Source organism: Rhea americana, unplaced genomic scaffold (assembly GCF_003343005.1).
Source record: "Rhea americana isolate MKP2758 unplaced genomic scaffold, rheAme1 scaffold_198, whole genome shotgun sequence".
NCBI lineage: Eukaryota > Metazoa > Chordata > Aves > Rheiformes > Rheidae > Rhea > Rhea americana.
The window spans coordinates 1,590,715-1,612,546 of NW_028186127.1; the positions used below are offsets into that span (position 1 = coordinate 1,590,715).

Below are 21,832 nucleotides of genomic sequence, written 5' to 3' on the forward strand. Positions count from 1 at the left end.
ATTAAAATGCAACCTACACCAATCATCATAGAAAAATACAGAACAGATCCTTAAACATTCTAACATGCAATCAGTGAACAAAAATTTAAAGTTTATTATATAATATGCTTTACTACTACTGTGAAGTTGAAGTTTTATGAGAACCGGAGGGACCTTAATAGCATCTTGTCACCTGTAAATTACAGGTTAAATCCTGCATTTAGATTCTAGCTATGAGAAGTTCCACAGCTGTTAGTGGCAATTAGGTTTGTGACCACTAACCTAGAGATTCCTGCTGCCTTATCAATCAAGCCTAATTAGCCACAGACTATCTATTCCCTAGAGCAGAGTGGAAGGGTTGAATTAATAAGTGTATCTGGAGGCTATGGAAGGTAGGTGCTGTAATACTATTATTTCAACAGGAAGAGTTCTACTGCTTTTCTTGGACTCTGCTATAATCCTTTGTACTGCCTTTTTTTTTTATTGTTACTGAAGAAAACATGAATTGCTTGTCTGTACTAACCCTTTTGTAGAAGCTTTCTGAAGTATGAATGGTTGCCATACCAACTAAGCTATTATTATGAGAGGAACAGATGATTTGGGGGGGGAGGGAGGAAGAGTGCAGAAAAATAGGACTTCTTTTCCCCACCAATTTCATCTTATCTAATTGTTAAGCAAGGACAAAAGTCCATCATCTGCAACTTCTCTTGATTTTTCTCTCTGTAAATGTCAATCTCAATCTGAAACACTTCTATATTGGTAACAGTCCAGCTTCTAATCATCTTTTGAAATTTTATGTTGGTTAAATGCCAATAGGAAATGGTGCCTTTCTGACAAAGCTAGATCAATACTGGGAAGCTGTATTTCTGACTCATGTATTAAGCTCTTAACTCTAAAGTCTCAGTCCTGAAAAATCTAGAGCTACTGGAGCATTCAAAGTTCCCCAAATCTACTCCTGGCTATGCTTAAAAGTGCTTTAGGGCCTGCATACATCTGAATATGAATAGCTATGTACCACAGAAGTCCAAGCAGGTGTTTCACAGAGCTGTTATGTTATCTAGAGGACCTATTTAGGCAGCTATATTGTGTGTATCACAGATGGGATTATAGACATATAACAAAGTAATAAGATAGGCCTTTTACAACATGTGATTGTGTCAGGAGTTACACTATTCATGTGGGAGAAAGGAGATGTGCTTTTTTTGAAGCAGAATATAAAATGCCTATTTCCGTGTGTCTCGGCCATTAGAAATAAGATGTAATGTCACAGGGAGCATATTCAGTCACCCCTGCTAAGGGTGGAATAACTAACACAGGACCACTAAATAAGTATTCTCAATGGCTAAAATATTCCATAGCCTCATAGTTAGGGGTGTCATCTACAAGTTGGAAGAACTTCATTTCTTACACCACTGTGAAGTAGTAAGATTTCAAATTGGGGAAGAAGAGAATGCAGACACCAGAGAACACTGGAATTTATAATAGTTCTTTTTTCAAAAAAAAAATCTTACAAAGTTGTTCATGTTTCTGTTTGCTAGTTAACTATTTTTGTCATTTATTTTACGTGCTGTCAGTGTACCAACATGGTCTGCTTGAATTGGTTTCTTTTTTCCCATACATAGGCAGTTTGTTCAAGTAGCACAGGCATTTGCACAGAATGTCTCTATCTATATTTTGACCTTGGTGCCTGAAACTTCTATTCAGTTACATCAATCATATACTGTTATCCAGTTATACACTGTTTAATGAGATTATAATTTCACTGTGCCCCTGTAACCATGGTATTACATGTTTTGTCTTCTTTAAAAGAAGAAATTGATATAAATGGTTCAAAGTCTGTTTGTTTCATGAAATAAATATAGCTACATCAAATGTTAATGTTTCCTTATCAGGTTTGAACAAGTGTCTGCTATTTTTTTTCAGGCAACTTTAGGTATAAAGTGATACATCAAACTTCATCAACACTGCTTGTGACCTTCACTTGTATTACAAACTCTTGCTGCTTCCTTTACAAGCATTTTAGAGATAAATCCTCCAATTTGGAGACATGATCTGATGCAAAGTGTGAGGGATAGGGATAGCAGAGGAAAACTTTACTATCACCTTCTGTTATTCCTTCCAGTTGTATCTCTATCTATCTCAGCTGTGCTTTTCCCTCTTCTTTCCTTTCAACTCTATTTCAGGTGACTATAGTAGTTGTAATAGACCTGATAAAAGTTTCCTGGTAAGACTTTAACATGTTTTGGCTTTCAGCAAAATCATTTCATTAGCAGCTGGCTGTAAAAGTTGGATCAAAATATGTGATTAATAACCATCTCCAGGATATGAATTATTTCATTTATTCCTTCTCCACTGAATTGGAACTTCACTTTTTTTTAAGCTGTGGTAATACAGTGGCAACTTGGCAAGTACAAGCAAGTCATACTAATATGCCACTACTTCTCTGTAGCTGGCTGACACCTTTGTGAAATGTCTTTGATGCATTGTAAACTGTCTTGAATATATATTTGCTTTGCAAAAGACTGACTGGAAGTTTGGTTGACATTGGACCTAGATGGAGGCTTGTTTTCTCAATTTAAAGAACTACTTCAAAACTGGAAGAATGACTGAAATGGTTGATATTTCATGCTACAAGTCTGTRTGTAATTTAGACTAGAATAATTTAGTACTCTGCAAAAAACTTCTAAATGCTAGTTAGCTGTTCTGGTTGACAAGGTATCACTTCTGATTACTTAAACCCACTTATGAAGTCTTAAGAGTTGGTTTAAAAATTGTTTGGCAAACATCTGTAGTTTCATATGATGCACTGTCTGAAAGATTGAAGAAATAATTGAGAGTAGCATCAGCAATGATAAGAGGTAGGCAGGAGGACAGGTAGGAGGATTTGTAGTATGTGAAGGAAGTTTTTTCAGCAGTCTCACTGAAGGCCACCCAAGATTTAAATGGCAATCTCTTTACTTTCCTGTTGATAAGTACTTACTTGTTGAAACCTCAGTGTGACAGAATACTACAATTTCAATACCAAATACACTGGAATCAGTGGCAGGTACTATTCCACATGCAGGTTTTTGAGAAAAAGTATTTTGAATGCATTTTGGTTTCAAGTATTTGAATTAGAACCAAGATCTTCAGGAACAGTAAGGTGGTTTGGCTAAACTTCCTAATTCTGAATAATTTGTGGTGTGTGCATGTCTCAATTGTTTTAATTCAATAAAGTAGAAGTGTTGCTGYATTTCCCATTTGCTAGTTATACTTTGTATACCAGAAGACCCAGCAGTGCTTCTATAACTGTGAGAGCTGGTAAGGAATGGCATAGCTATGGCATGTGCTACTATACTATAGTAATCACCCTCATTTTCAAATTTGCTTTCCATGAACTAGCTGCTTAACATGCCTCATTTCAAAGTCTGCCTTCTGTGGATCTGGGAAGAAAAGGTACTCACAATTAAAGCATCTCTACTAACTAGCTACAGGAAGAGCTCAATATTGGGTTTTTGTTTGTTTTAATTACTAGCACAGTATACTTCTACAAAGCTTACCTCATTTCTACATGGTATTCTACATAGGAGGATTCATCAGAATTAATTTCTCCAGCAATCATCAAGCACGCTGAGTAAGAAAACTCTGGTGTATTTCTTCTTGTTTATAGTATTAATTCATATCCAGTAGGATGAATTAACAGTTGCTTCCCACTCGTGCCTACTTCAAACTTCCAAACTGTATTCCTGTCCCTTGGACCAATACATCACATTTACCCAATCATAACCTAATAAAAATGTCCCAGTATAGTAACTTAGGATTGTCTTAATGTGCTTAGCCAGAAAGATAAGCACTTTGCATAGGAATGGCCATGAATTCATGCTAACTAGCCAGCTTATGCTGCAATTTTTGTGCTAATAATCAGAAATGTATCTATTTCTAGATGTACAGAGTCTTCAGTTCTGCCACCAAAGTGTATGTGTGTGCATATGTGTACGATTATATGTACATATAGGAAGAGGCATATTTCCATACACGCACTTAAATTCAAGAATTTACTTTCTCTTCGGTTAAGATGCATCTCAAGCAATTAAGTATATACTATTCAGAACCCTTCCATCTTATCTATGAAAAGAGATTTGTAAGAAGTTGGGTCATAACTTTATCTTCTTAGTAAGTGAACAAGTGTGCATTGAACTGCTGTTTTGTGGAACAGTGCAAGAACAAATGAAAGGCTATTTACTGTCTTCAACTAACTTCTAAGATTGCTTTTCTAGCTAGGAATATTAYCTCTTTTCCAATTCAGGCCCGTGCTTTTTTGTTTTGGCTCTTACTCCATTAGCTGATATATCAACTACCTCCGCGCTTGAAAACTGTAAAGTTATAAAGCACTTAAAAAGAAGTACAAGGACATATGGAGAAAAGTAGAGAAGAACCAAAACCATTTAAGAAGTCATACTGCACTAACAGTGATAATTTAATGTAAAACTAGTTAAACTCACTCATCTCTATCGTATTTGGAAAGCTAAAAATAGCTCAACTAATAAAAAGATCCTGTCCTCTGACATAAAACTAATATTTTTGTAACAGTAGCTATTAAGGATAGAAGATCTTGTGATTTTTCTTATTTCTAAAAACTTCATCTACTCTCTGCATTTTGTGGATTGGAACTTACTTATGTTCACACTGTACCCTGAGAAAGTTACCTCATTACATCTTTTCCCAAATACAAAATCATGAACCCACCTTAACTGTATTACAAAGGGCAAAATCTATACTTTCTTTCAGAAAAGCTTAACATATGAAGAAATTACAATGGCTTTATAGGTACAGGGCAAATGGATATAAAAACAATCCTATTACAAGAGAAAATTGAGTTCAGTTCCTGTTCTTCTCAGCTCTCAACTCATCTAATCAAGATTTTATGACATGCAGACAACTAAAATTTTCATCCCCTTTTACCAGTCACATGGATAGAATGGGAGATATATGTATAAAGTATAATGAAGGCTTTAGTTCCTCCATGTTCTTATCTATGATGGCCTATGAATTTAAGTGCATGTGTCAATGTAGCTGCGTTAAATCAGACTAAAAGGCAAGAAATGTATTTCTAACTGAGATAATATGTTTGAGAAGACTGAGAAGTAGGTATGCTCCCCCCCCACCATGAGTTCCCTCTCCAAATTTTTATTTGTTCTGTAGTACAGATATAGATTTGAAATGTACTTAAGAATACCTAATAGAAGTAGCTAGTTCTTTGACGTGTTTACTTCTATAAATTTTCTTTCTGCAACATCTTAGAGGAGCTTTGCTTTCTTAGATGAGTTATGACTTGCTAATAAACATGATAATGTCATATCCATATAAATACTTCTGTGTGGTGATCAAATTGACTTAAAAACACATCACTAAATACTTGCTTCTCCAAAAGAAATACTTTAAGTTTAAATAATACAGAATTTCTGTAATACATCAAAAAGTAAAATTGATTCCTACTGGGTTAGTTGAGAATGCTGCAATTGTTTTCAAAGGAATTGGATTCCACCCAAAGTATCAAAATTAAGTTTAACAGAAATTAACCCAATTGCTTACTTGATCTTTGGTTTTTGATGAAGAAGAGCTTCAGTCTCTCTTTAAATGTATTTTCATTCATATAGAATTCAACTTGCACCCTGAAATATAAAAGAAAGTATTAGAATTAAGCATGAAAGATAGTAAATGATAACTTTTCAAAATGGTTTTTCCCTAATAATTTGATTTTTACACAACTGAAGGAACGTATCAAGTGTTCAGCCAAAAGCTGACTCACATTTGAATGAGTAAAGTTGGTTTAACTTTTTATCATATCTAGTTCATCCTCCTTCCACGTAGAATCCTTTTCATAATGCTTGGACACTCTGTATTCTAAAGTCAGAAGCATCTATGTTCTTGATATTTTCATTGGAAGATTATTCTAGTAGCTGTATCTTTGTTAAGAAAATCTTCTTGATATTGAGGTTAACAATCCTTCTCATTTTAATTCTCCTTCTGTGAAATTGCCATTTTAATGATTCTTCCTACCTTGTTTATGTCTCTCAATTAAGTGTTCGCTTGTTGAGTTCACTTTCGATAGTCATACACTACATAAACATCACCTTCTCTTGAATTCATCATTTTTGTCACAATGAAATACTGATACTTGAAGGCAAAATTATAGTGCTGTGTTGTGCAAAAAATAACTACTATTCCCAATTACAGTAACGGAATAGTAATGACCCCCCACCCTCTTCCCTCAACTTCCCGGGATGCATTTCTTGTCTCTCTTCCTCCATTCAGTATGAGTGTAACTTTTGCAGTTGTTCTCAAAGTGGAAGAGAGAAAACTGTTGCAGGGACTGCAGGTGGGTGTTAATTATACAGAATAAACTTAGTTCATTCCAGAGTTGTGAGGCTGCACTGCTTGCCTCAATATCTGAGTGCAACACTAGCTCCATTTCTGCTGAACTCCCTGCCACATCCAAATGACTGTATCTCCCTGAGCAGTTAAAATTCTCCTCCAGTAATGAACCACCTTTCACTTTATCCCAGCACACTTTCTGTACCTTGAGAGCTCAATTCCCAGCTTGAGAATTGCTATACTTTGCTAAAGAATGGTGGCATCATCATAAAACTGAATTCCTTCCTCAGTTTTCACTTTCTTTGCATACTATAACTGTTGCAAACTTTCATATATCTTTCTGTCCTTAAGTATATTTGACCTTTATTTGAGAATTTCTTCTCAATAGTCTTTTCTCTTTCACTGACTGCCTGGATTTGTTTTTAGATATATTGTTGTATATTCTTTCCAGCAGAATCCTGCCTTTAGTCAATTCCTTTTCACATGTGAAGCCAGTGCTGAAAAATTCATATATAATTTAGTATTAACCATACACTCTCCCTTACCCTAATTAGCTGTCTAATATTGCATATTTCTGTACCTCTAAATAATTGTACAATTGTATTCTGGGTTCAGAAAGGGTGACATCTGAGAAGATATATGGCTTTTTCATGTTTGCTTATTTTTTACCTGAAGTTTAGATATTATCACATTAGGGTCAGTAGTTCATAAAAGAAGACCCTCTATGACTCGCTCACTGGGATCAGTTAATTTTAGTTAGTCATTTAGTTTTGGTGTGGTTTGCTGTAGTGTTTCTTGTAGAAAAGGAGTTACGTTGCTTTCTGATCAGAGAGAGCAAAAATATAACTTTATTTTTAAGAATTTATATTTATTCCAGACAAGTTCAGTAACTTGTAGAAAGTTGAATATCTTACCATGCCTTAACCACATTATCAGTTCTAAATAGTTGGGAACTTTAAGGCATGTAAAGAAAGGATGTTCAGAAGCTAATTAGCAGGTAAGTAGGTTCAGGATGCAATAGCCTAAGTTCTGCCTTGGTTCTTCTCTGCCCATATCCCAAGGTACGTTAGCTCCATGACAGTTTTAGTAGGAAACACTTCCCATGATTTGGCAGCTGTCATATGCTGAGTGTATCTACTTAATCTTTAAGGACGTACTTTGGTAGGTAAACAAAGTGGCACAAGCTATGGAAGCGAGGGATGTTATTTAAGCGCAGTATGTGGGGCTTTTACTGTTTTTACACATTTTAAACTAGTGTCTCAGATTTTAGGTAAGAAAATTACAGTAGTCAYTTACCATGAAAGAACAACATGTTAACAGTAAGCCATGATTTAACGATAATGAGGGAAGAGGATGTGGGAGCTAATCACCCTTCTATCACTACCATTACGAATTGCTCTGATAGCCTTCTAGCAGCTGTCTACTTCTACTTCCCTTGCCGTAGCAACCAATGCTCTCGAGCAGACTGGGATTCCACAGTGCAGCAGTTTCCATGGCAAAATGGATTACAAATGCTGCTAACACCACTTCTACGTTCAACTCCTCCTTCTCCTTCCCTTGACTCTTTAAAAATATTTGCGGGAGATGTGCACACACGCACATATAATCAAGGTATGCTTTCATTGTACTCCGACTACCAGACAGAATATTTCACTGAGTGCATACTAACTAGGTGAACTAGTAGGTGAATGTTAACCTTTAAGAAACACAAATGGCCTAAGAAGCCATTGGCAACAATTAGGACAGAGGCCTCCGGATGCAGTTTCTTTCCAAGTACTGTATTTTTTAATTCTAGGGAGAATGCTTGCTCTGCTCAAATCTTTTTAACAGTTTCTTAAAGACTAAAATTTTACCTTATGTATTTGCTCTTTTCTAGCTTTTCCTTCTATAAAGTGTAGCCTAGAAAATGAATGTTTTGGGGAAGGGGCTTGAGTAAATTCTGACTTGCAATGTAAAAAAAAATCACTTAATATTGTTAGAGAGGAGCTCAAATAAGCATTTTCTGCCCCCTCCCCAGCAGTAAACCCTGACTTTCTTGAATTTCTCTTACCTTCCTTGCATCTCTTATCTCTAATTAGCATAATTGATAGTATAGTGAATACTTGCTACAAGACGGACATTACTTTATGGAGAACACATTATAAAGCACCATGACAAATGTGGTGTGCATCGGAGGTTATTTTTTTTTTTCAGCATACTCTGAAAAGGAAGAAAATCATCTACTGAATCACTAGCAATTTCATATTTCTTGTTTCTCCCTAGAAATCTCCTATTCAGTTACATACTGGGCTGAAATTGTTTCAGGAGAAGTCTAATGACTATAGCCTTAAGGTGGCATGACTGTAAATACTGCGGCTGCTTACAATTTTTGAATAATGTTTAGAATGTTTTGTTGTTTATTACACTGTCTAATGATGTGGCAGATATTAACACACTCATTAAGCATTACTTAGTTAGACGTTTCAAATGAGTGAGGGAACACAGTATTTTCTGCTGCAACAGAGCAGTTATTTGAAATTTGGTTCCAAATAAAGGTAAATGTTTTGGTTTTGATGAAACGCCATACGTGCAGATCAGTGAGATCAGGGTACATAAATCATCTGGACTATGAAATAAGATTTCTTTTTTAAAATTCTATTTACTTTTAGTGTAGGTGACTGAAACAGCTTTTGCACTTCATGTTTTTCTTGTTGGTTTTTTTTTTTTTTTTTTTTTTTTTTAAAAAAAAGTTATAAGTCAGTCCTTCCTGATTAGAAAAGGAAGCAAGCTGATGATTACTGCAAACATTCATCCTTGAGGCTGGATACCAGGACAGAAACATAGGAAAACATACAGGAATGTGGTCACTTAATCTCTTCCAACTTTTTCTATGCAGTAGGTATTGAGTACTCCATGAAAAGGTCCTTTTGGAAGTTGAAGAAAGCTCTTACGCTTTATTGATTCTTCCTTAGCTGGAAAATGTACAAATATGTGGTTGATATACCTCTGACAAAAACCAACTGTAGTCATCTGATTCTCTTTAAAAAGATAGTGTTTGCTCTTTTTTAAAACTTCTTTTTAAAAATAACTACCATTTATAGAGGTCCTTCCTGTTTTAAACCTAACAGAACAATGATGGTGGAATCTTTCGAAGTCTAAGTGTCTTCAGGTACCCAAAATGCAAGTATACGTTACTCTACTAACTGGGTCAGGATCTAATTGGAGTAGTACACTTGAAAGTAATGTAAAAATAAGTATAGCAGGGAAAATACTGATTCATGTCAAGGACACTAATGCTAAGTATTTCTTCTCATGACTGTAAACAACTGGGGCCAATCTGTCTGCTGTAAAAACTCCAGTTGCTTAACTAATTCTGCCTTCTCTTTTCCACTGCTATTTATGTCATTCTAACTCCAGAGTCACGTTTTACTATAGTAAGAATTTTACCTTGTACTTTCAAATCTACAAATTGCCTTTTCTTTGTAAGAAAGCAGCAGATTTGGCAGAAATAATGTCTTCGCAAACAAAAAATAAGTAGGATTTTTCACTTTGTGCATGCTGAGAGCTGCTAAACTGTCTATGCTATACTTCTTGACATTGGAATCCAGAAAAGGTGTCACCTATACAAATGGAGCCAACCTGAAGATAACTGAGCATTTATTTAAATATATTAAATCTCTATAGGAAGTGGCATTCCATGCTCTTTTTTCTAGAAAGAGCCTTGTAATATAGACACAATATTCTTTTTGTTTGTTTTGTTTTTGAATTGGGATTTGCTGATCCAATATATGTGAAATCCTGTTAAGATTTCAAACCCCAAAAGACTGAAAGCTTCCTTATTATGTAGGGTACAGTGCCTAAATGGAAGCATTTGTGGTTTGTCTGAGCCTATTTTATCGTGAAAAAAGGAAACAGGCATTTTCTTCTTATAGGTMTCCTCTTTTCAGAGAACTCTGAATCAAAATTCTGATTTGTTTAGAGCTTCACGCAGGAATGGTCATGCTACCACGTTTGACTTTCTGGGCCTATTTATTCCATCAAAATCAATATGACAGAGCAACACTGCTTGTCAAATGATGCTTCTTCATCTTCTGCTGAAGGAAATGGCAATAAGTGCCATTACTGGCACTTAACTTCAGGAGACCTTCTATTTGATTCTGGTAGGTATTCAGTCTCTGGCTGCATAGCTCATGATGAACATGGAGCAAATAAAGTTCTGAAGTTTCTCATTTCCTCTCCATACTGAATGACACTAATCCAAAACAAATGGTAGTAATTTTTATCTGAGCCGTGTTTGCTCCCACTCATTGGAAAGACAGAAGAGATGCTATTCCTCTTGCAGCTGACAACCTCCTAATTTAGTAGTCCATCCTTACAGTATGAGCATAACACAATGGAGTTCTGGGATCAAGACTATAATGTTTTTCTGAATAGGAAAATAGGACATAATTTTTAAGTTAATTCCTTACTGGACCTATTTGCCATGTGCTGTGCTGATGCAATCTAATATGTTTGCAATATAGTCATACATTCTCTTAAGATGATTTCTAATAAGTGGAGAATAATTAAAACTGATTTAAGGTTGTCTTAACAGTTTACTCATAATAAACAGGTATCATCCTTTTATAAGAAGTGTTTTCAAGAGCTCTGCAGAACTATGTCCATATTATACTATATTGTCCATATCTATTCATTGAACTGTAGAATATTGAGTTCCAAGACGTAGTGAAACACTTCCATTTTGGTTTTTGTCTTCCATGATGTCACTAAGCTCCTTGCACTCCACACTGCTCACTGTGCCACCATCAACCTGACATAGCTTATCATCTCAAGCACATTACCCCTATGGCTCTTGTTAAATATGCTAAATAAAAATACAGTGTACTAAAATGACATCATTTGAAACTGCACAGGTTTTAAATTAAGATCTAATAGCTACATTTGCTTTATTATCCTTGATTCTTCCTCTCATTATAAAAGGAAACATTTTCTTGCAATGGTGAATCAAATCATTTTTCCTTTTAGGTTTGCAGGACACAAGGAAGATATTACCCAGGTGTTGCTGACTGACCTAACTATTCCAGACTTACTAGTTTTAGAACTGCAATTGTCTTCTGTCTCAAAAGTTTCATTTATCTGTACGATTAATATTTTGATCTGTATTTTGTTCCTTATTCCTGTCACCTAAAGATTCCAAAATTGCTGCCAACAATTGTCCTACTATTACATTATTCAATTTTGTATTATTATTTACCAAAATACAAAACGATTATAACTTTAAAACTAGAATGACATTATGCAATGTCATTTAATTGTATCAAAGCTACACTTGATTATGCCTCCAAGTGGACTAAAGCCCCCCCATGCTCTCTGATCTTCATGCTGTACGTCCACAAAACTATAAGATAACATGTTTGTTTGCTAGTGAAGCAGTATGTCAGGTTGTCAGGGTAGCCCCCACGGAGGCTGCCAGTACTTTTCAGCTTTCCCTCAGGCTATGATGCTGCTGCCCTACTAAGGACCCTATGAGTGATTTGCTCGACACTGACGACATGACAGCACAAGACACTAGGTCTGGCTAACGCTCCATTACCATGTTCTAAAGTATTGCAAAGGTTGATGCTTTCTCCACCACTGTGTTCTGAAACTCTAAATTCCATGACTAAGTGTCAGACTTYGAAAACATAAAATGTAGATGCTCTATAATATTTAACATTGTGAATGTATAGAATACAGGTACCACGCCTTCTAATAACTGCTTTATAGTAAGCAGTATTACCTATTATCTCTTTATTTTCCCAAACTAATTCTTGCTGTACTACTCTAGAACAACTTACGCAGTCTAATGGTCCAGTTCAAATTTAAACTGTCCAAAAGCAAATTTGATCATCTTAATACTTAAAGACTATACGCTATATATATCTGCATTTGAGAATCTTTTCTTTTTACAGGAAGGTTGATTTGAAAATTAGTTTCTAAATCAGCAAATTGAATTAATCTATCCAGTGAAGCTTTTCTGGACATACCTATGCTTGATTACATAGCTGGAAAACATCATTACTCATAATTCATGGATCTGTAGAGATCAAGTGTCATCAGTGTCATAAGAATTCTGCCTGAATCAGTGTTAATAGAGATAGAAATAGCATGCATTGAATTTAGCTTAACTGCAAGTTATAGAATAAAGGATCAACTATGCATGAAAAATGCTGTGCTTTAGGAACCATATGTGCACTCTTACACATTTTATTGTATTTTTTTCAATGAACAGTGTTTGTTCCAATTGAAAGAAATTCCAGACAGCACTAGAAAATAGGCCAAACAAATTTTCAGGTTGCACAAAGTAAAATTTTGAACCACAAGAAAGTATTTCTTATATAAAAGCAAACTTCCTTACATAATTGTTCAACAGCCAAAATGCTAAAAATGTCAGCCATTAGGTGTTACAAGGAAGAAAAATCTAGCATTTTWATATATWAAAATATGTGTATATATTACATATTTATAAATATACACACGTATATTTAAAAAGAGAGCTGATCAGAGACGCTGACAGAGAAACTGACAACCTCATGCACCCTTTTAGTCATYTGGCCTCAGTTTTATAAAACTATCTTCATAAGACCTACATAGGTACCTGGCAGCAATATAATAGTACAAAAGCAGCGATATGAAATGAATAACTATTTCTAGATTTTGCTGTGCAAAATATCATTGTATGCATTTTTCCCATTTCATTTATAAGCTGAAATAAATTTTCTAGGCTAAGACTAATAACAACTGATAAAGACTTAGTGTTAAGTAGTATGCATGTTTTTCAATGAAATAAAAATACTCTTTTTCTTTTTAAATTCCCCATTATACACTCTTGCAATGGTCAGTCCTCTTGCAAATTTAAAAAGGAAATTATCCTCTCCATCCTGCACACATGAAAACTAGTAACAAAAAAAAAATCACCATTGCTGTGATAGTGCAGTAGCAATCACTGAATTTGCAACTTGTATTACCCATCTTTAGAAACATTTAAATCTCAAAATTTTTTACAGAAAATATGATGCTACTACAGGGAAAAGAAATCTCAAAGCAATTTCTCTAGTTTAATGGCCCTACAAATAATACACATTTGACTTTCTATCAGTTCAAATACACTTTCTGTTGCAAATCTATTGCCTAAAGTGGAAAGTTAATACATCAAATCAAATATGAATGATACATTAGGAATACTGTATTTGTAAGCTAAGTGTTGCAAGAAAATTATACAAGGAAAATACTTGACAAGTTTTACCCAACTATTTGGGGGGAGGAGGGGGTTTAAAACTGCACACACACACATGTGCACTTTTTAAAGTGAATTTACTACACAGGAAAATCACTTACTAACCTCTGGGCAAAAATGTTCCACCTGTAGGATATATATAGTATAGAGCTGTTGTTGCAATGTAAATCCAGTATGTGAGGCTTTAACTATGTAAGTCTGAATACCACAGAACACTCTGAATAATGAGCTATGCCTCAGGTGTTTAATTCAGATCCTATTCAGCTGTGTGTATCTATTAAATATAAGTGCATAAAATGTTGTTGTTCTTTGAGATCTTGTGATGCTTTTTGGCTGTTTTTGGCTTGTGTTTTTTGGTTTTTAGGCTTTCTTGCTTCTGGGGAGATTGGGGGCTTGTGTATGTGTGTTTTTAATGCTAGTAACTGCTTGTCAAAAAGACACTCAAAAATTTTTTGTGTATCATCAAACATACCAACCACAGTCAACCTGGATTAACTATGTATTAGTTGGAGGAGTGCAAATTTCAGTAACTCATCACAAACTACCACATCTCTTTATATTTTGTTTCTCTTCAAAATGTATTTTCTATTCATCAGAACAATTTCTTTCTTGTTTTACTGAGATTATTTTTCTGTACCAACTTTTCTCTTTATCACTGAACAAACTTTTAATTTTTGTTTCAAGGGAAAGGTTGCCTTACTATGATAGGTGACAGGACAGCTGGTGATTCATGAGTAATGAACTGCCTTATGAGGAGGAGGATTCATGTGTCTAATGCTCTGTGCCTCTGTATCACAACTACATATCCCTATCACCTATTGCTCTAAAGCAAGAGCAAGATGGCAGATCATTGTCATACAACACCACTGTTCCTGCTTGTTGACCCTATCCTCTTTGAGATAAGTAAGCATACATAGTATGATATAGCTTGCCTGGGTACCCCTCATATATAGTATGAAGAAATTATAAAGGCTTGTTCTTAGAATATTAACTCAGCTTAAATTGTTGGCTTAAAATTTCATGTTAACAGAATTTTCTTCTGTAATGTTTTACTGTTACTSATCACAAACACTCAGTTTGTAGCTRTGCATTAATGCTGACTTAACTTGTCAGTTGTAATAATCCCATTGAAATGTTAGGCTAGTGAGACCAATAATGTATCCTCTGCCCCTCTCAAAAAAAATTCTAGTAAGCTTTCCCAACAGACTCATGTGCTAAACCATCACTTCGTGATCTTGAAAGATCTTAGCCTTTTGAGATGCCTGGCTTCCCTCTCTTCTTGAGTTATTACATAATTTTTCTGTCCATCTCCAGTATTATACTTTACGATAGCCCACAATTAACAGGACTTCAATGAACTCTGCACCTTTGCATTAATGTTATATGGGTGTTCTGGTGCTACACTGTTGGTGCTCTACTGCCCTTTAAAGAGATCTCTGCTTCAGGCAATCAGTAACTTAATAGAGGCAGTGTACTGTAATATCCATTTTATGTGCTACAAAACAGATGGATGACAAATACAGAATTGTACAATTGCTACTCCAACACTTCACATAGGATGTTATTTCACAGTAGATTTTATTCTGGTAAGTTTGGTTTAAGTTTGCATGCTCCCAATTTATTTATTTATTTATTTTCATTTCTTACATAGCTAGCAGTTGAACAGTATTATGGACATTGTCATGGAGATTATCCAGACAAAGACAGGAACAGGTGTTCACAGAAATGATTAGGCAGACTTGTTTAAGACAAAATTATGAATGGTTTGAATATAAATAAGTGGTTAAATTGAAGAAACAAATCTTGGGGGGGGGGAAAAGGATGATTTAAGGATGCTTTAAATCATTTTATATACGATAGTCTTTCACCACACAATTATCAAATTCATTTAAGAAGTGCTGATCATCAGTTATTGCATATCTAGGTACCTGATTAAAAACCACTTCAGAAAGGGAGTATCACTTCCTAATATTCAGCATACAAAAACATGTCTTTAATAGACTGTACTTATCTCTTGTTTACTTCTAATATAATCTTTTTGTTTGCCCACAACTGATGATTTTGGAAATAGAAATCTCTTAGCACCACTCACTTTCAGTAACAGGAATTATTCTCTTGACTAGTGACATCAGTAGGTTTGTTAAAACCCCTTGGCAGTGCCTGCAGCACTGCCTAGAGACTTCATGAGAAAGAAAAAAAAAAACAATGATGTTTGAAATAGGTAATTGCCTCATTCAATTTTAGAGGAAAACCTGACCTAGTACAATTACAAAAATATATTTCATGATGGATTAAATTATGAAAGCATAATGTATAATATCTTAAATATTTGTGAAGTTTGTATTATAGCATCATGTTTTGTAAACAGGAGGAAAATAATGTATAACTTAAGAGTGGAAGGCTTACTAAGCAAAATGCAACACTTGGAAATATAAAAAAGCTTTTTGCTATAAAATCACATAGCAAAGCCTTATTATTAGCTATTGGCGTTATGCTTAATAAAAAGGCTACACTTTTCAGTACAATTTGGGGAGTTAAGTAAACATATTTCAGAGAAGGCTACTAGCAAGTATGTAATTTCTTCCACTTTCTTTGAAAATCAAAAAGAACACACTTAAAGAACAGCTAATGCTATATAGCCACTAGTTTTATCTTCAGCATCATTAAATGCTCAGACATCACTTATGTATCACTACTTAATTAAAAACAACTTAGTTTAGGACTGACAGTGTTTTTGTTTTATCTTCCTCCCCTCAATTACAGAATAAATACTTTTCAGTATCTCCAATTAGGAACAAACATGCACCTGTTTTAGTTACACCTAATTTCAAAATGGGGAAAAAAATCCATTGGAACAAATGCCTATCATCATTTACAAACTCTTTTACCATTTATCTCTTTTACCATTTATCTCTTTTACCATTTATCTCTTTTACCATTTATCTCTTTTACCATTTATCTTTTTTTGTTGGATCAGATACTAAAGATTCAAGTTCTGCAAAGGGCACAAATGTGGATTCTCAAGGTAGTAGCTTTGGGGACGTAACAGTTGTCTTCTCAGTATCTGCTAAAATGATTTCAGTTTGTTCCTTCAGTCTGAACATATACAAAATGTGACTACAACAGTTTTGTCCACGTTTTTACTATGCATACTGTTTGGAGGATGCTATTTTGACTTTACTTTATCTGTGCTCAGCACCTTAGAGTCAAGGCTACTTGACACTTGGAAAATGTCAATGAGACAGGAAGACCAATGTTCCAGTTAACGTATTAACACCACGCTGCCCAATCACTACCAAGTAACTTGTCACAACATCTTTCTCTTCTTCTTCTTTCACCTCTCACCTTTGGTTAAAATGTTTATGAACTGAGTTTTGTACTTTGCCTTTTCTCTGTATTTTGTGTTTCCTATTACAGTAGTTTTTTTAATGTCATATTTTGGTTGTAATGAATCACACAGTTGTTGAGAGACAGTTGCAACCAAACACATGCCAAATATTGCTTGTAACTGTGATTCATTAAAGGAGTTGCCTTTTATTGCAGCTATGGAGTATAGCATTTGGTTTCCTGTTAATTTCTAACTTTCGGACTAAAAGTGAATTGTCATCATTGATTACCCTGTACCATAAAACACACCTTTTTAAAATTGCTGAATGTTTTTCATTCTCAGAATGAAACTTTTTGAAGTGACTGGACAGCAATGTGGTCTGGTGATCTTAATTTACCTTTTAATCAGAAGCTTCAGTGCTTGCCCAGGTCATCTGTGTCAAGTTACTGAGTCTTTTTACTCAGTTTCACCAGTTGTAATATTGAGGTAGTGCTCACCTTTCTTATAAGGCTACTGTGTGGAATGAATAGATAACCTCTATAAAGAAGGGATAGTAATAAGAGCATGGAAAGTTGACTCATATACTAAACACCCATTTTTGCGTACTAAATTAATTCTTCCATTATTAGGCACTAAGTTGTCTTATGTGATAAGTTTAACTAGACTTATACAAAATATCCCCATTTTACAGATGGAAAAAATGAATATTCAAGATTAAACTTTTCCCAGAACATACAGTGAGCCCACAACAGAATCAGAAATGGAACCTCAGAATTTTGTACCTTCCTGTACAAAACTCTCTCCACTATCACTACTTAGAAAAATCATGCTTCTATAGATTACGTATCTGGTGTAGTGTACTCTCTATACTCTGGAACACACTATACAGGTGATCCTTGATTAAATACAAGATTCAAGTTATTAAAAAAAAAACAAAAAATATCAGCATGTCTCCTGATAAACTGCTTATCTTTTGCTTCAATAAAGAATTAGGGATTTTTAACAATTAGGAGAAAATTAGCAGGATGACAATGCCTTTTTTTTTTTTTTTTTAACAATTCTGGAAGAATTAAATATTTTACTAGGCAAGGCATGAAAAGAAAGATCGTCGTTTTGGACCAACATACATAGATGGAAAAGACAGAAAAGTTCGCAGACACAGATTTTGAGGAAGGCGTGAATACCAAGAGTAAGGATAAAATGGGGAGGACAATATGGGATAGGAGGAGTACTGATAAGAGAAAAGAGATGGGAAAGAGAGCATACTAGTATGAAGCTATATCAAGATAAGTATCAGTGTGTATTAGTTCTGCTCTTATGTACATCCTCTTACTGCTCGCTATGGTCTGCTGAACTGCCTAAAGAGACCAATTTAGAACACTCTGTCTCAGTGTGGCCACTCTTCTGCTTTTAAAGGAAACCTAGATAAACAAAGCCAAATGTGACTGGCAAAATATGATGAGAGCTTTCACCTTTACTATGGGAGTTAGAAAGCTTAAAATCTTAATTTTCACCTGTGTAAATTTACAGTCAACTGAAACTGTAGTCTATTCTGTGCTTCATTAATAATATGAAGCATAATACAGCTCCCCATTTCCATTTGAGTTCATAAAATCAAAATTAATCCTTTTTACAGGCATAGAGTTGTTTGAGAGATGTACGAGTAAGGTGTATAAGAAAAGTATTCCCAAGATAAGAATTTATAGGTTAGCTATTGCTTTGTTTGTGCCAAAATGATTCTGAAGAAGCAATGGTTACCCACAGCCAAGAGCTGAATCTCCCATTCTACTCTATCTGCACAAACAGATACATCCATATGAAGGTTATCAACCCACTGTCCTGTCAGGAAGGAGGCAGTTACCACTGTAACTATCTATTTTTTCTTTCAATCTTGAATCTTCAACTTTGCTGCCTTTAATTTTTTTTTCTCTAAAACTGTCTCTCTAGTATCAGTCTCTTGAATGTCTTCAGGACTAGGGCAGTTTAGTACACTGAATTCCTCACTGTTTGATTTATATTTGATCTATATTTTCTGGCCCTCTATTCCATCTACTTACTGCATATTGCTTGACTTCTGTTCAATTCTTTCTGAAACGGGAATAATATGTTCCCATGTTTCCCTGCGGTGTTCAGATCTTGATCAAGGTCTCTGGATTGTATCCAAATATAATGTACAAGGTAGATGTATATGAGGTTCACAAGCAGATTTTTATATATCCCAGTGCCTTTCTGCCAATGCTCTTTCATTCCCATATTTTTTTTCCCCTTTATGTACTCCTAAGAATGCTTTGTATTAAAAAAAACTCAAATACAGTAGTCTCTAGGGTCCAATTCTGTTGCCACTTAAATTGGAGAGAACCTTAATACTTTAAACTGACTGGAGATAGCCTTTAGTAAGGAATGCTCTCAGGTTTTTTTGGAGTTGTACAAACTATATTCTTAGCAAAAACATCTTTATGCATTTCCTCATTGGATGTGAACATGCATGGGGATAGTAGTCTCAGATGTAGAGCTAATTAATCTGCTTAATTTTATACATTCTAGTTATCATACGTGTAATATTGCTAAAAAGTTTCCAGGCATAGAGACCAGGTTACAATGCCGGACATCAAATTTGTGTTTTGTAACCACTATATTAGAGAATAAAGTAAAGATTTAAAAACGGTGGATAAATAGCGTCATGACAAATGGCTAACAAAAACTATTCTCCCCGTGTACATTAAGATTGATAAGAAGATAAATACAGGTTAGAATGTCAACAAGAGATGAAAAAAAAAATAAATGGCACCCATGCCAAGACATAAAAGTTGGATTTAGCCTGSGAATAAACTAGGAATGAAGCAAATGACAGATATAAATAGAGTATGAGCTGTAGCACTCTGCTCCATTATGAGATAATTGGAAAAGATAGATAAGGGGGAAACTCTGAAGTGAACATCAAGTACTTAAATTTTTATAAGGCATTTCAAAAGGTTCTCTAGAGATTGATACTGAAGGTACAAAATCAAATACTTGTAATGAGGAAAAGAAGTAAACAATCCAAAATGTAAATAAACAAGGTAGATATAATACAGAGCACCGATGCTTTCTCACTTTCTTTCACTTTCTTTAGGAAAGAATGTACAGTAACAATGCCACAGAAAACATCATACATTTTTTTTGTTTTTTTGCATATTCACTATAATAAAAGTAAATTAGCTTTAGAGTCAAAGAGGAAAAAAATCTATTGAATAGGAAGATGATATAACTTGAAGAAATATAAAATAGTATAAAAGCCTTCTTTTTATAAAGGAATATAAAATGTTCCTGTAGCCAGAACAGAAAGAATCTTAATTGAATAAGCCAGATGATAACCTCTTATTGATGTAGCAAAGTAGAGGCTTGTTTCACCTATAAAGGAGAAGCAAACAAATCAAGATAAAATTAATATTTGCTTGCCTTGAGCCCAGACATAAGCATGCTATAATAACAACAATGACTTGCAACCATGAATAAGCATTTTGCAACCTATATACATATATTCTGTTGCAACACAAGGAACTAGAAATCCATATATTTTAACTCTCTTCCTACTGTGTGAATATACTGAATATGTAAGTAAAAATGTGATCATCAGCATTTATTAACCAGATTGTGACTGCCATATATCTGGTCACAAAAGGGAGACATACTTCAGGTACAGGATAGGCTACTCTGGCACTAGTGAAAGGTAGAAGTGGGAAAAGTCTGTCAGAACTTTGCATATTCCTGGGTATGTATATTAGGTGTTCCGATAATGTAGCTGCACAACAAAATTGTTAGTGACTACCTCTTTTTTTTTTAATATCTGGTAAAATAACATAGCTGACATGCAAGTGATGATTGATAACAAATACATCTAGTCTGCTCGATGAATTATGTTTTGTATCAGTAATGTGTATAAGAAGCAAAGTATTTTTGGTATGCTCATAGGTGGAGGTAAGAGCAATCAACAGATTGCTGCATAAATACTGTGGTTCGTCAGATGAAAAACCAGGTTAACCATCCATTATTCAGTTCATTTGAATAAAGATTTCCTAAGGCTCTGATCCTGGAAAAACTTCTCAGAGGGCTTTATTATCATTTATTTTACCAGAACATTATGAATTCCAGTAGATGAGGACATCACTTTGCACTGAGAAATACAGAACAAAAGAATAGTCTTTGCTATTAAAAATTTATGACTAAATACATAACAGAAGATACAGAATTTCATTATATTAGTTGTTATGATAAACAGTGGTCTTAGCATAATAAGTTTCAAGAAAGGTAGGATTAGGAATGAAGAAGTATTCCATTATTATAAGTTTTAAAAAGATTATTTCCACCCATATACTAACACATAAAGTGAAATCTTGCTCCATTGAATGAGATCTTTGCTGTTTATCTCAATAGGGGCTAAGATTTCATCCTCATAAGGCACAGAGTAGTTGCTACAACCCTGCTATGAGTTCTTTTTTCCACCCTCATTCTTTTATTACAGGAGAATTAGTCTATTTTGGTAACTTCTCAATGTCAGTTTTTCTCATATCCCTTTGCATTCACTCTTTTTCTTTTTTTTTTTTTTTTTTTTTTTGCCATGAAATCCAAAGTTTATATGTGTGCATTTTTTTAATAAGGAGAAGGAAAAGGGATATGAAGCTTCCAAGTTTGTATGATTCAAAAATCCAAAGATTCCCGAGGCCTCTTTCTCCCTGCCCTCAGTAGCCCAGACAAACTGTGTGTACTTATCTCCTCCTGGTACCTTTGTGATTGATCATATATCACTACAATGTTTTTGTTTATTCTGAGAATCCACTTGACATTGTAATTTTACCTTTTTTATACTTTTTTTTATACTTATCCTGGTCATTTTAAATCAAATCTCAGTTCAGCTTCAGAGTAAGATTTAATGCATT

At 34.6% G+C, this 21,832-nt stretch overlaps 1 protein-coding gene across 1 annotated transcript in view; it reads right to left on the reverse strand.

Annotated features, from left to right (window-relative positions):
* KCNT2 (potassium sodium-activated channel subfamily T member 2) overlaps positions 1 to 21,832 on the reverse strand; it is a 160,645-nt gene that overhangs the window by 122,737 nt on the left and 16,076 nt on the right. The window contains exon 2 of the mRNA XM_085303198.1: positions 5,551 to 5,630. Coding sequence (XP_085159324.1) covers positions 5,551 to 5,630 — 80 coding nt within the window. The remainder of the gene's footprint in view (positions 1 to 5,550; positions 5,631 to 21,832) is intronic.